The 15,742-nt window shown below is 33.9% G+C and overlaps 1 protein-coding gene across 1 annotated transcript in view; it reads right to left on the bottom strand.

Annotated features, from left to right (window-relative positions):
• KLHL1 (kelch like family member 1) overlaps window positions 1–15,742 on the bottom strand; it is a 179,854-nt gene that overhangs the window by 106,369 nt on the left and 57,743 nt on the right. The window contains exon 3 of the mRNA XM_015851663.2: window positions 12,879–13,015. Within this exon, the coding sequence (XP_015707149.1) occupies window positions 12,879–13,015 (137 nt within the window). The remainder of the gene's footprint in view (window positions 1–12,878; window positions 13,016–15,742) is intronic.

Genomic DNA, 15,742 nt, shown 5'->3' with positions numbered 1-15,742 from the left:
CTTGAGTTGGCAGGAACCCTTAAAGGTCATCTAGTCCGACTCCCCTGCAGTGAACAGGAACATCTACGTCTAGCCTGGTCTAGCCTGATCTTGAATATCTCCAAGGACAAAGCATTTATCACCACTCTAGACAACCTGTTCCGATGCCTCACCACCCTTCCTATAAAAAATTTCCTTACCTTCAGTCTAAATCTCCACTATTATAGTGTGAAACCATTTCCTCTTGTTCTATCACAATAGACCCTGCCAAAGAGTCTGTCTCCTTCTTTCTTATAGTCTCCATTTAGATACCGAAAGGCTGCTATCAGGTCTCCCCAGAACCTTCCCTTCTCTTCTCCAGGCTGAACAGCCTGTCCTCACAGGAGAGGTGTTCCATTCCATGGATCATTTTTGTGATCCTCCTCTGGACATGTTCCAAAAAGTCTCTCCTGTTCTGAGGACTCCACATCTGGACACAGTACTCTAGGTGAAGTCTCACCAGCAAAGAGTAGAAGGGCAGAATCACCTCTCTCAACCTGATGATCACACTTCTTTTGATGCAGCCCAGGACATGGTTGGCTTTCTGGGCTGAGAGGGCACTTTGCTGGCTCATGCCCCACTTGCCATCCACCAGTAATCAAGTCCTTTTTGGCAGAGCTGTTCCCTATCCTCACATCCCCCAGTTTGTCCAATACCAGGGGCTGCCACAACTCAGGCACAAGATTCTATACTTGCATTTGCTGATCCTCATGAAGTTTACCTGGACCCATTGCTCAAGCTTACCTAGCTCTCTCTAGGTGGCATCCTGTCCCTCAAGCATGTTGAACATACCACACAGCTTAGTGTAATCCACAAACTTGCTGAAGGTGATCTTGATCCTACTGTCCATATCACTGATATTAAACAGCATCAGTTTCAGTAATAAACAATATGGATTGTTCACATCTGAGTCTATGCTTCAGATGCTTCAAGGCTGGATGGGACTTTGAGCAGTCTGGTCTAGGGAGTTAGAATTAGATGATCTTAAAGGTCCGTTCCAACTCAAACCATTCTGTGATTCTCTGATTCTATTATAATAAATCTCTACACTGATTCATTCATGCATTAAGAAACCCTGTGAGTAAAGATATACAGAAGACATGGGAAATGTAAAAAAAATTGAAACAAAGGTAAGAACTAATGTCATGGTTTAATAATTTTGTAATTTCGCTATCAGTATTCCACATCATAACATCATATAAAGCATAAATAATTTTACTGAATCTGCAACTTACAGAAGAAGACTACATCTCCCAGAGAACAACACGAGCATAGAGATAGGTCACAGGACCTGGACACTATATTAACTCTGTCGCAGGCTAGACTGACGTCTTTCGAGTTCTGGCGTTCAGGGGAGTGTGTGGGAGCCTTCACCGTTTCGCCTAGATTTACAGTAGGCCTCTCGGTTTCGGGACTCATTCTCTCTCCTATTTTGCTTGATTCGTTAGCTCAATTTTCAATTATATTGTATTATATTGTGTTATCCTGTATTTCGATATAGTATTTAGTAAATAAGTGTGCCTCCTTAGATCGTTGCCGCTGTTTTCTTTTCCTAATTAACTTTTTCCTTTTGGCCTAGGGCCCCTGAGGGGCCCACGGCCCCCTGTCACAGACGCAGGTAGATTTTTCGTTTAAACCGTGACAACTAATTAATTTGTTTTTATTTTAACCTTTCATTTTCATGTGACTTCATTTGTTTTGTTGCATTTTTTAAATTAATGAATAGCATTATTTCCATCAGTTAACCACAATGTCCTGTCTTGGTAAGGTGGCTTCCTTATTAGATCAAAATTTTTTTTGTTATTGTTATTGCTATTGTTATTGTTATTGTTGTTGTTATTGTTATTGTTATTGTTATTGTTATTGTTATTGTTATTGTTATTGTTATTGTTATTGTTATTGTTATTGTTATTGTTATTGTTATTGTTAAGAAAAAACAGGAACTATCATCAAGATAGGACTTTACTAAGATTTTGAACAGTAGATAAATTGCTTTCAATTATAGTTACAAATGGTGCTTTTTTGCAACTGGATCAAATTTCAGTGAAAAATGAGGTTATGAAAAATATGCTACACTTCAAATTGCTATTACAGACCTTTTTGACATTTCCTAGAATTAATCTTACTAAATCTCATGTATCAGCCAAGTAGCCCTCAGAACTAAACATTTTAGATTTCATTTTATAGTCAATTGAGTGAAATACCAGGTTTTAGAGCAGTATTATCTGCTCCACTTTACGAGATTATTTGATCCTTAAGAGTGGCTATTACTTGCTATCAATCACCTTCATTTGACTTGCTGAGTCACTGTTGGTATTTATATTGTATGACACAAATTCAGCCCATCTGCTTCCAAGTACACAGTGACGGAATCATGGAATCATCAGGGATAAGATAAATAAAAGTCTGAAAATGCTTATCACCTTTCTCAACACTCTTTGTGTCCAATTCTGATTTTCATATCCTCTATCACTGTCAATTCCTGGCATTGATATAATAGGCAGTAATTATCTCTTATGTGCATCCATGAAGAGCAATCAAGGAAGTATGCAATCTCCCTCTAGTAGGACACTAATTTCCTCTGTTTTCTGAATTGAATCCTAAGGTTTTGATGTTGACCCATGTCTTAAAATATACATTCTGCACTGTATCATCTCCTATATCTTTTATAAAGGTGAGTTCGTTTCCCAAATAGAAATGACAACACTATTTTGTTTCTGCAGAGTTTTTTTTCCCTGTCTAACTTTTCTATTTCTATTAACTATTATTTGCAGACCACAGTCATCAGCTGCAAGGAAAGAAGTCAGTCATTCAATTGTTTTTTTGTGTGTGTTTACTTCCTTTCAGTCCAGCATTCTGCATCAGTGAAAATGCAAAGAGTCAACTCTTCTTTTTCTCTGTTAATTGTAGCTATTCAAATTAACAAGTACACAAAAATAGATAATAGTCTATACAAGAAGAGGGCACAATTTAAACTGAGGAAGAACTTAGCATCTGACAATTTTCTGTATTATCGGACAATTTATTCATCATACATTAGTGGCCAAATCAAAATTAAAACAAATTAACCCCTGAACCATGCATGACTCTAAGATTTTTTTCACTTGACAAAGCTGATGAATCACACGATATTTTGGAATTCAATTCAGCATTTGCCTTAAGTTAAACCATATCTCTTAACTATGAAAGACCGTTTCCTAACAGAAAAATATTCCTGTCCTGAGAAACTTCAGTCCTCTTCCATTCATGTCTTTTTCATTCCTACAGATAGAACTGATCTCTTTAAAGCGTCAGCTTACTTTACCATTTCATTATTCAAACTACAGTCTTTATATTGTTGTTTATTTAGTTTAAATTTACATTTTTGATAAATAATCTGAAAAAGTTACTATCAGAAATAAATAACACTTTGGACTTCTACATTGTCAGTTTTGACAACAGTTTTTTAGCTAATCAATGCTAGCATGGCTTTGAATTTATGGGAACTTGCCATTTCAAATAAGCATTTTCATCAACACTTTATTCTTCAAAAATAGTATTTGTAAGAAACTACTTTGATAGATGAATCTGCAGGTGGAAATCTTGTCATCTCCAAAAAAATGCTAATACACCAGTCATTGGAATATAAAAAAATAAAAAATAAAAATAAATAAATATGATAAATATAACAACATCTCTCTTTTAACAAACTATGTTGTTATTTTCATCATAACATTGCTCTCTCTTTGTTTGAGTAAGCTGATTAAAGTGGCTAGATCATATGGCCACTGGAATGTACTGCCAAAGTCCACTCTATTTCAATGGTGCAGAAAATTACGACATTACATAGTGATAAGCAAATCCTATTAACAAATTAAAATTCCCCTGAGTGGAAACCTTCTTGAAAACATCTGGCAGAATATCAGAGAAGTGTATTTGCCAAAATATGATGTGGTACCTTTTCATTTCCTGGTCTGAGAAAATAATAATAATAATAATAATAATAATAATAATAATAATAATAATAATAATAATAATAATAATAATAACAACAACAACAACAACAACAACAACAAAACAAACAAACAAAAAACCACACACACAATCTGTTGTGAAACTGAAATACCATATATCATTTTAAATAAAACTAGCCACCTGGCATATAAATACCATTTTTTTAGAGATCAGCATTAAGCTGCTACTTTCTCCTTATGAAGCAAATAACCAAAGAAAATATTTCCAAAATTAACTAAATTTTCAAGAGAACAAATTTTGCATTCATGCAACAAGGTAGGAGAATCATTCCCAGAATCTAACTTCAGATAGAAAGACTTAATTTATTTCAATTCAAGGCAGTGAACTTCAGTGCATAAGTTTGTTTTAAGACAGTAAGTCCTGCTCATTGTGCCATGCAAAAAACAAAAGAAAACAGAAACAAAACAAAAACAAAAGAAAATAAACAAACAAACAAAAAAGGAAGGAAAATCTTCTTCCTATATATATCAAGGTCACTTCCTGGAGGTAGTTATGAACACTACGACACAACACGTGGCTTCCAGTCTGTTGCAGACCTTTCCAGAAGTATCCCAACTGGTCTACTGGTCCTTTTGCTACAAGCAAAACCACACAAGAAACAATATCTTTTCATATTTGTATCTCCGCGACATATAACCTTTCTTTTACATAATCAAGCACTGAGCTCTGGAGAGGAAAAAAAAAAAAAAAAAAAAAGGTCTCAAGGGCAACAGGGTTCAACTAGCAGATTTGAAGGGCACAGTAGTTTATCCTCCACCTGTCTCAAGCTGGCTCAGAAGTGTGGATACTCACCTCTGCCAGACTAAGATTTTCAGCTTCTCAGGCAGTTATTTGGCAGCCTCTGCCATGGCAACACAAAGCAGTTCAAATACACATTTAAAGAACAAAAGGTAACAGAGATGGAAGAATCAGCTGCCAACAAGAGATTTTTGCTTGACTACATCATATGGCCTGCTTTGCTTTAAGCTGGATTCCATTGCTGGGAGAAGCGAATTTTATAGTAGCATCACATTCTGTGGGTACACTTTAACACAATGATTGTGTGACGGGCACAGAATGGAAAGGGAATGAAAGTGTATTTTACAGCTCAGGGACAGGTGCAGCTAAATACATGAAAGATTTTCTTGAAGTTTTTGCTTTCCTTCAGAACTTTGGAATCATAGCTAGTAAGATGACCTTACAAGAATGGGTTTGAGCTCATGTCACCTCTGCAAGAACTTCAGAAAGAAGCACTTGAAAGAAGCACCTCACATAACACTTGACTGCTCACTTCATAGTCTGTTTAGTAAGAAGCATGGCATGCAACAGGTAACAAAAAAGAGGTATGCCACTTGACTGAAAGGAACTATCTCATTATTCACTCAGTACTAATGTGCAGTACTTGATTTATTCTCACTTCACAATTGATGAACTGTGAACAGAACAAGGGAAAGTTTGTAAAACAGTGATGTTGCAATGTACTCAAACTCTTCTGTGCAGTCTTCTCATTGCTTCCCTAGGGATAGTCTGAATTTATTCTGACATCTTATGAGTAGCAGGCTGTGCCACAGCGCAAAGAGACACTAGTGATAGCTACAGCTGCCTATAACAAGCTCTATCATTCTAAATACTCATAATTTATGAATATCCAGTTCAGAGCTCTTTTCCAAGCAAGAACTGTGCCAAAAGAGTGAGGATATAACCAATTCCTTATACACATGTACAAATGTTGTTTCTTAATGGAGTATTTTATTTGTTTTATTGTGTACATACAGAGCAAGGACTTAATTTTCATTTACAGGAAGATCATCTCTGGTCCAGCTGGAAACAAAATCCATGGAGCAGGAAAAAAAGATTAAGGAGAAAATCATGCCCTCATTAGTTCTATAATGATCTTTCTCACAGACCTAAACTAAGTGAAAGCTCCTAACTTGAATGACATTAAGTGTGGGAAAGTACTGAATTACCAGCAGTCTGACATCCACAGATAGAGGAGGATGACAGTTAAGTCATCCTTAAGATGTATAGTCCTACATCTATAGCATGGGACTATGTAAATTTCTGTCACTGTACACATTAAAAGAATAGCTAATTATGCCATCCAGAAATGCTTCTTGGTGTTGCACTTAGGCTTTAGTGATACGTAAGTAAGAACATAATGAGCAACACTATATGGAAATGTGAACCTTGTCAATTGCTCCAGAGCTGGGAAGAAATGTAACTGGAACAGAGGTACATACGACCTTGGATGTAGTCAATGCAGAACATTTATGGACAGACAATATCAATCACACCTATCCAAGTTATTACCAGAACTCCACTTTCTGGACTGAAGAAATTCTGTTAAACAAGGCTGCTCTGAATATTTGCAATTTTCTTTTTTCTGTCAATGACTCCTAAAAATTAGTTATTGACAAGATTTAGTTCCCCAAAGATAACTTCACTGGTGATCATCTATATACATGTTTATTAGAGGTTTGCACCATCCAGTATGACATATAACTAAAGGCGGTGATCTTCAGGATATTAACAGTATCAGGGATAAATCCAGATCTCATTGCAATGAGTATCTCTTAGAGTGCATTAGCCTATAGCACTGCAAGCAAGCTATTATCACCTATGAACCACTAATTATTTATTTGAATAGATGCCTTCAATAACAAACATACAGTCTTAAATAATGTCTATTAAGTTAAACTTGACTGGAACTTCCCTCTAAGGATAACTGGATTGAAATGGCCTGTGTTTCACACTGAAATCCGCCGTCCTCCAAGCCATGGCAGTAACATCCAAATTGGATGTTGAAGAACAATCCTGTGGCTGTGACAACTTCTGGAATGTGTGAAGAAGTATCTTGGAAGACTATAAAATGTTATGTGTCAAAACTAGTCTAAGTATCCTATACAGCCTTTAGTCATTTAGGAAGCAGTTTCACTGACCAAAAAAACCTCCACTTTCTTGGCATATTTGCTTAAACTGCCTTCTCTTCTAGGGAAACCTAAGGGCTACCATGCTCAAAGGTAGTTTCTTTCTTGCTATCCTTGTTGTCTCTCCTGTGTGTGTGATTAGATTTAACACTGTCAGATATGACATTTGAAAGGCTTTCCATTAAAGAACCTTAAATAAACAAATAAATAAATAAAAATAAAAATAAAAATAAAAATAAAAATAAAAATAAAAATAAAAATAAAAATAAAAATTATCTAACTAAAACCTAATGATGATATTGAACAATGAGTAACTGATATGAAGAGAAAGACATAAGAAATTATACAGTGTGGTTCTAATGAAGCTACACAATAGACACAATTTTAATTACACAAATTGCAAGGACATCATTATACACTTAGCCTTTTACTTATTTCAGACAAAACAATACAAAGCTATTGAGCTATCTTTTTATAAAACCAAATTATTCAGTTGTAATTTTTTTATGTAAAGCAAAACAAAAAACACTGTAAAAAGAAATGCAAAACCCATCTAACAGCCTTTATAATATGTGTTTTAAGACAGCACAAGTTTTCAGTTTTAATCAAATTGTGTTTTATAGATGCGTCTAATATACCATTTTTTTTTATAATTAGTAATGTTGCTTCTTCATAGAAACTTTAATACTCTTTACCATATGTTTTTGGCAGTTCAATTTTCTTGTTTTCTTTTTAATACTTCTAGATGGACATGTGCCTTTATTTAGGAGCAGCTCTTATCAAGTCTGTACAGGACTTAATACTCTGCTGGCTGCCATGTAATTTTACCTTGCAAATTATTTAGAAGTCTATTTGCTTATACATGAGTGAACACAGTCCAGTTCCACAGTGTCAGGATTTTGTCTTCTACATATTCAGGGTAGACAGAGAGCAACATAATGTATAAAGTATTTCATGTTATTAAACACACTTTCTTTAATAGAATAGTATCTGTTTAAGAAGAGGATAAAAAAAGAAGTCTGCAAGCGCTGCCTACTTTAAAAGATAAACAACACAACTATAAGCAAAGCAAGTAAAATTAAATGGGCATTGTATCTTGAGCATTTGTCCAACTTTACTAACATGTACAGTCTCAAAAACATGATTGAATTTGAAACCATAGCTTTATTTAATATGCCAGTTCATCACAGATGGTAACCTCTTCCTGAATTTGATTTGAGTTTAAAATATTCACTTTCCTTTGCAAATTAGATATAATCCTGACTTCACACAATTAGCAAAAAGAATTCATTCCTTTTTTCTCTATATATACATACAAGACAATGTATATAATGATAGTAATTAAAGGAACACAGCTTCATCATGAAAAAGAAAAATAAGCACTCTGAAAATTCATGTAGCCTCTATTATGTAGGCTAGCAGAGAAGGTTGTTTGTTTTCCTGTCATGGTCTCTTTTTTAAATTATTATTATTATTATTATTATTATTAATGCAAAAATATACATATATAAATGTATATTTCAAATATCTCATACATATGTATAATTTTATAAATGCAAAGAGATGTAGAAGTGAAATTGTTTAGGATCTACTGGAATGGAAAACTTTCTTGAGATTACTAAATAAGAAAAAAAGATAGTACAGTATTTTGTTATGTTAGTTTCTTATAAGATGAATGAACAGAGAACAATTTTAATTAAAAATAAAAGCTTAAAATATAATTTGTTCAAAATATTTAACAAATTAGCTGCCAAGAGTGATAGAAATGCTTATAGAAGCTAGTGTTACCTTAGCAAAAATAGTATCTTTATTACAGTGGTGTAAAGAATTTCTAAACTGATCAGAATTTTGTTTACAAAAATATAATTAAATTCCAGTGCAAGTTTTGAATAAGGATAGGAGAAATAGCCTTGGTTTTGGAATACATACAATCTGTTCACTTTCACATTTTATTAACACTGTTTTGGTTCTGGATTTGAAAACTTTGTTTTCTCCCTCTCTAAATGCATTCCGTAACCATTAGCTAAAAAGCCTCTGTTTTGGGACAGATCATAAATTTAGAGACTTGCTAAAACTAGTATCTGTTAGGTTATATAATATAAAACAATTAACTTTTAAAAATCATGTTTTAAAAATATTTGCAATGTATTAACACTCTTTGCTTCTGAGGTTTTGCAAACAAGCCCACATTCATGTATATTTTAGTAAAGTGTTCAGTCATCCCTTGAGAAAAAATAAACTTCTCTAAAACAGCAGCACATATACATGAAATAAATGTTTCAGGATGCAAATCTTCATGAAGACAATTACAACTAGTTCCTTGGGCCAAACAGAATTAATAATATTAAATACAATTAACCCAAAATAAATAGCTATATAGGTGTGAGACTTGTTAAAAAGTCAAAAAATAATTAACTGATGATGAACTCTCCTGTTCAGACACTCTAGGAGTTCAAATACTCTCAACTGTACCCATTAGCACAAAAAATATCAGCTTTCAAGAAAGAAGAAAAATACAAGAATTTAGAAGTTAGCAGTAGTGAACATTATTACTGATCTTCTGAAGTCTTTACAGCAGACTTCTGTTCCATTTAAAAATAAGTGGAGTTTGCATCTCTGAAAGAATTTAATACATATAGTTTAGAGATGTGACCTGGTAGGTCAGGTTGTTGACCTTGAATTTGGTAATCGTAAAGGTCTTTTCCAAACAATGATTTTATGATTCAATTCATTTTACCTTGAATGGTTTTTGTGTCTTATTTCTCCAATTCACCTGAATAAAGTATTCCGTTTACATTGTAATTGCTCTGAAAGATCTGTAAAAATGTTATCTTCCACCTATCTTTTTAAAATTAATTAATTTTATTTGCTTATTTATTTAATCTTAGAGAGAAGGAAGTATTTGCCAGAAAAGGGAAATAGATGGAAAAACATAAGAATTACCTACGTATCAAAACGGTTTGCTTTTTCTGGGATAAAGATGAAAGAGCTAACTAAACTTATCACGAATAAATGCTTTGTAGTGTGTTTTTGTTTGTTTGTTTGTTTGTTTTTGTTGTTGTTGTTTTCACGCACTGTGCAGTCAGTAATTAGAATTGGACACCTGAATTCTCTAGATATGGTATCTAGGCTATTTAGGCTCCAGATTACAGATGAAAATTAAAATGTAGTAGCTGTAAAATCATGGGGAGCAGCTCAGCAGCTATTTATTTTTTAGTGTTCTTGCTGACATCCATGTAGCAGAGAATAAAATGATATGGCTGTAAGGAAAAGGGGACGTGAACTAGACTGGGGATAAATAAAGAACCAGAGGGCAAGAAAAGATGTTCCAAATTTATGAATCTAGATAAATCATGAGAGATATTGGAAAAGCAAGGGGAAATGTAAGAATAAGGTTTGAGGGGACAGGCAAAGAACACTGGAAAGTAGAATGATTAACCAAGGATCAAAGACTGTTTACTTCAGTAAATCCAACCCACTGATCTAAGCACTCCCTGACCAGCTGTGAGTTACCACTACTGAACTGTTGGTAGTGCTTTTAAATGTTCTCACCCTCGACACAAGGATGCCCACATCCACAATGATTCTATGCGTTTAGGATATGCTAGAACGAGTGCTGGTTGAGTATGGCTAAAACTGTGTTAGCATCAATAAAAATAATAATGTAATAATCATGTTCGGATGTCTGCAAACCTTTCCTAGTGCTGTTTGCTTTACTTGTGTAACTGTAGCAAGGAAGTTTAGGAGTTGGTCAAGATGCCCAGTGAAGAGAAATGAACAGAGAAAAAAAGAGTCTAACAAGAATTTCAAGAGATAAGTGCAAAAGCTGAAAATAAGTCAGAACAAAGAACCTGATGGATCAGGAATGGAAGACAAACTAATAAAACCTGAAGGTTCTATGGAATCCAAAACATGTTCTCTTTTAGCATGCAAGATAAATGTCATCACTCCTTCTGGTCAACAATTATTTGTGAAATTTATTTTTAAAGTGGACATTTGAGAAGACACCTTTAGAGTTTATTTTGTCTCCAGAATGTGTTAGAACTAAAAGGATAATGGTATATTCCCAGTGCAAGTGTTAGAAATTAGAGATCTTTGTGACCATCTTAAATTTCCAATTCTTCAAGGTGACATTACAAAGGCACATAATGCTGCCATTTTTAAGGTAATTTGGGCTTTCTGTGACATTTTAAATGAAATAATATTACATATGCAAATTCACACAAAGGAAATTAGAAAACATTAAAATTACTATGAAGATCCTTTTTCATCTATTTGTGAATGCTGGTCCTTAACCACCTGACCACAATATGAAACCTCCATGTTTTACAGCTCATATGAGAAACAGAATTCAACATTTTGCAGCGAGAAATCAAACTGAGTGAAGAAACTGAAAACCTTATGCAGGAAGTAGAATATATTAGCTTTTTCCTAGTTTTTTGTTATAACATCCATTCCTCACAGTTAACAAAGGTAAGCAATAAAGTTACGAGATAGCTTAATCTATACCTAGATTTTATCATTTGCTGTAACTATGCTGTGTGTTTATTTGTGACACTGTTAGTGAAAGCTGAGGCAAAAGAAATAAGCTGCGCTTCAGTATTTCCAGAGTTTTGCTCCCTGTGGAGCAACGCTGTCACTCATCTTCCTCTACCTCTAATGCATTTACAGAACTTACTGTTACCTGTAATGCCTTTTGCTACTCTGTCTAATGGTATTCTTGATTTTGCCCCAGTATTCCTCTACTATTCATTTCACACACATACCTAGCAATGTGATTGCATCTTTCTCATGCTTGATGACAAGTACTTACATTTTGTTCATTTCATGGGTCCCTAGCTTGAGAATGTCTGGATGACGTACTGTCCTGAACAGCAAATCTAAATTTGAGTTGACACTGTTCTTTGAAGATACTCTGACATTCCTACTGTCTGAGCTTCTGAAACATTATACCCAAAAAAGAACATTTTTAAAATTAAATTATGTTTGTTTGCTGTTTTTGGTTCCTATTAAAGAGAGTAAAAACGACAGCACATACCCTGATCAAATATTTCAAGGCAAAGAGCATCTTATGACTAAATTATTATTTAGACAGGATTAAAACAAGGTTTTTAAAAAAGGTTCCATATTATCCATTTAAAATTGAAGTTAAAATCAAATGCTTAATAGCAAAATTATGACAAAATATTATTAATTTAAACAATATAAGGATGTCTTTCAGGAAACAGAAAGTAGCTTGCATTTTATAATAGCATGATTTATATGCAAGAGGAGACAAATTCAGACTACAAATCTTGTTGGTACTTCCTATCTTTTAATTACTTTATTTTGTGACCTTATTATTTTTTAGTATTAATTCACTTCAGATACATTGTGCATAAAAGCTTGTTTAAGAAGGATAAAAAAAAAAATAAAAAAAATATTATGCATTAAAGTATAATATCTATTCAGAAGGAAGTTCTGAGTTATTAACTCTGAGTTATGAGCTATTCAGAAATATTATACAACCAAGTATCAGCTTATAATATGAAAAGAGAATGAAAACACCCAGGTCTTAACAAGAAACTTTCAAAAGCTCTATCTGAGTATGTAAACAGGAATTAGACCAAAATAGCAGTGTAGCGTAATCTTCAAAAATATAGGTATTATAGTAGGATCATAGAATTCCTGCACTGAGTTCATGAAATCTGAATTATACACATAATGAGGCACTCATTTTTATGTATTTCAAAACCAAGAAATAGATATCATTTTCTAAACTGTTTGCATGTGCTTATACACCCAACATATTTAACAGATCAGGTACAAGAGAATGTTAGAATTTAGCTCTAGGACTTGTGTTTTGAATGACTGACATTCATTTAAAAAAAAAAACAAACCATCAACATAAAACTATCAGCATCTTTGACTGTAGGAAGTATAATGTGTTCACTGAAATACCTGTATATGCAAACTGAACAAGATCCCATAATGCATTAGGGTCTATGCCTTCCATTTTGATCTCTTCTTGCTTGGCTTCACAAACATCACTTGTAAACATGGCAGCAAAGTAGTCAGAGACAGAACTGAGGACAAGTCTGAAAATAAAGTTGAAAGCCAGTGTTGATACACATCCTAAAATTCCAGATTTTCAAGCACTTAAAAATCTTTCATAATTATAAATTAGCAGGATCAAGATATAACAAATGCATATAAGCAGTAAAATACAAAATGACGTATAATTCTAATTTGATTCTGCTTCCTGTGATATGAATCAAGAGGCATATTAGCATATACATATGAAAAAGACACAGACGTTAGATTTCAATCTTTATGATGTCTCCTATCATGCAGATGAACTTATTGTTAACAAGATAACCTCCCTGTATCAAAGAAAAATTAAAAGAGAAACAAATTTCTTACTCCATTAGTACCCTATATTGGGCTTAGTTTTGATAAATTTTAGTAACATCATGAAACTTCACAAGAGCCTTCAATCTTCAGAAAGATTTTTAATAGCTGCTATTCACTAAATTTAAAAGAAACAATTTCATGATAATACAAAGATGTTGCTTCTCTATTCACGTTAGCAAACATTTCCAAATGAAAATAATTTCACAATACCGGTAAAATATGCATACCTTGTTTGAAGATCTGATTTACCTTAGTCAAAATCATGGCTAGTAATCAGTTTATTTTCCCTTTTAAAGTTGTAAATTCATACATTCTTTTAAACAGCATTTATAGAATCATAGAATGGTTTAGATTGGAAGGGCCTTAGAGATTATTGAGCTCCAACTCTCCTGCATGAGCTAAGCTGCAGCCCACAAGATCTGTCTGCCCAGGGCCCCATTCAGCATGGTATTGAATGGCTCCAGGGGTGGGGCATCCACAGCTTCTCTGTGCAGCCTGTCAGCATCATCCATGGGCATCTAACCTCAGTTTTCCCTCTTTTAGTTTATGATTCCCCCAAAACATCCCCCCTTGTCCTATAACTATTAGACTGTCTAAAAAGATGATCCTGCTCCTGCTTATGTTCCCAGAAAGTATTGGAAGGCTGCAGTAATGTCCCCCCAGAGCCTTCAATTTTTCAAGCTAAACAAGCTCAAATAGTAATATAGTAAAGATATGGTTCTTTGTTAGGAGTGAATATTCACAGATTATTAGAAATGTAGTACAGCTATATATCGTGTACTACATGCTTTCCGCCTTAACTTGAACTTATAATATATAAAACATTGATTAGCAACACAAAAATCACAACCACAAAACTTGTAAGCAGTGATAATATTTACCCATCCGTATGCAGTTATTTTGTATGAGTGAAAGTGAAAGTAAAAGTAAAAAAAAAAAAAAAAAAAAAAAAAAAAAAAAAAAGAACAACAAGTTATCACTCATCAGCCAGTGTAATAATTGATTGGTTTTGCTCTCTTAGATCATCTCACTAGAAAAGTGAAACATGACAGTTTTAATTAGCTTCAGTACTTTAAGCTACTATATTTTACCTGCAAGTAGGGCAGCTTCAGATCATATATATTATCTTTACTTTGGCTTAAATGATGGGAAATGACTAATTTTGATAGTTTAATTCCTTCTGATGGTATACTCAACTCTGGCAATCATGAACTTTAGAAGCTTCTAATGCATAAGAAGTTCATATTAACCTAAGTTACTCTGAAAGTAATACCTCCTATTTACATAATATTTCCATGGAAACTATAACAGCTATGAAGAGCACAATAACACTATACAGCAAATTTTCAGCTACAAAACACTACTTTTAACACAGTAACCACAATTAGCGAATTCATATGGATGCACTGATCAAGATGCTCTTCATTTCATGGTGTGACATATGTGCATGGCCATCTGGAATGTGGCTCATCTTTCTTGTCGCTATTGCTAAAATGTGCCATCTGCTGCCTCACTGTGCTCACATCCACATTTTTTACTCCATAAATGTCCAGCAAAAGACAATCAAAGTGAGTGCCATTGTTTCCACAAGGAGAAATTCAACAACACACCTTTGCTTCATACGCACTTCCATGTCAGGTGTTATTTTGTCAGACTGCCACTCACTGCCATCTGTCACACAGCAACAAGATGTTAGCAGGAAGGTTCAACGTCTACTGCCATACCACCAACATCCACCTCTGACATCTGGGTAAATACTTTCTAAGTTATCTTAATGGACTGCCACTGCAAAAGAGCACTCAGTCCAGATGACCAGACAAGATTCCAAACAAACTGAAAAATCCAAAAAATATATATAACACAGATGTCAAGTTTTTAGTACCTCATTTGTTAAGGAAAACAGTTTAGATGAACAGAAATGTCCTGTGAGGTAACTGCTCACCTAAACAAGCAAGACATGCTTTTGAACAGTTATTTTTTAGTTTATTCTGTACATTACTCACTAGTCCATATAAATAATAAAATAGCTATTTCATCAATGGAGTAAAATCAAAGAGTAAATTGATTTCTAGATACAATGTTTTTCCTTTGGAATTGCTTCAAAGGCTAAACTGAAGTGAAAGAAACTTGCTAATTACACTTAATTCTGAAAGTTGATACTTTTTATAAATCTTGTGCTCCAGGAATATCTAGTGCTGAGAGGGAAAATGAAAAGTAAAAAAAATCAAAGCACTTACAATTAATTTGTAATGATCTGCTGCTTTTTGTATCTTAGAAGGTTCTGCAAGACTCCTAAATCTTGGCTTAAAGGCATTTTGACCTACTCATCAGATGTCTGAGGATGTCGTCTGTTTTCAACTGATGGTCTGTCAGTTAGAATACATAATACACTCTTTCATCTTAGAGAATCA

This window comes from Coturnix japonica, chromosome 1 (assembly GCF_001577835.2).
Source record: "Coturnix japonica isolate 7356 chromosome 1, Coturnix japonica 2.1, whole genome shotgun sequence".
Classification (NCBI taxonomy): Eukaryota; Metazoa; Chordata; class Aves; order Galliformes; family Phasianidae; genus Coturnix; species Coturnix japonica.
Note: the sequence above shows the minus strand (reverse complement) of the source record. Positions and strands in the feature narration are given on the sequence as shown.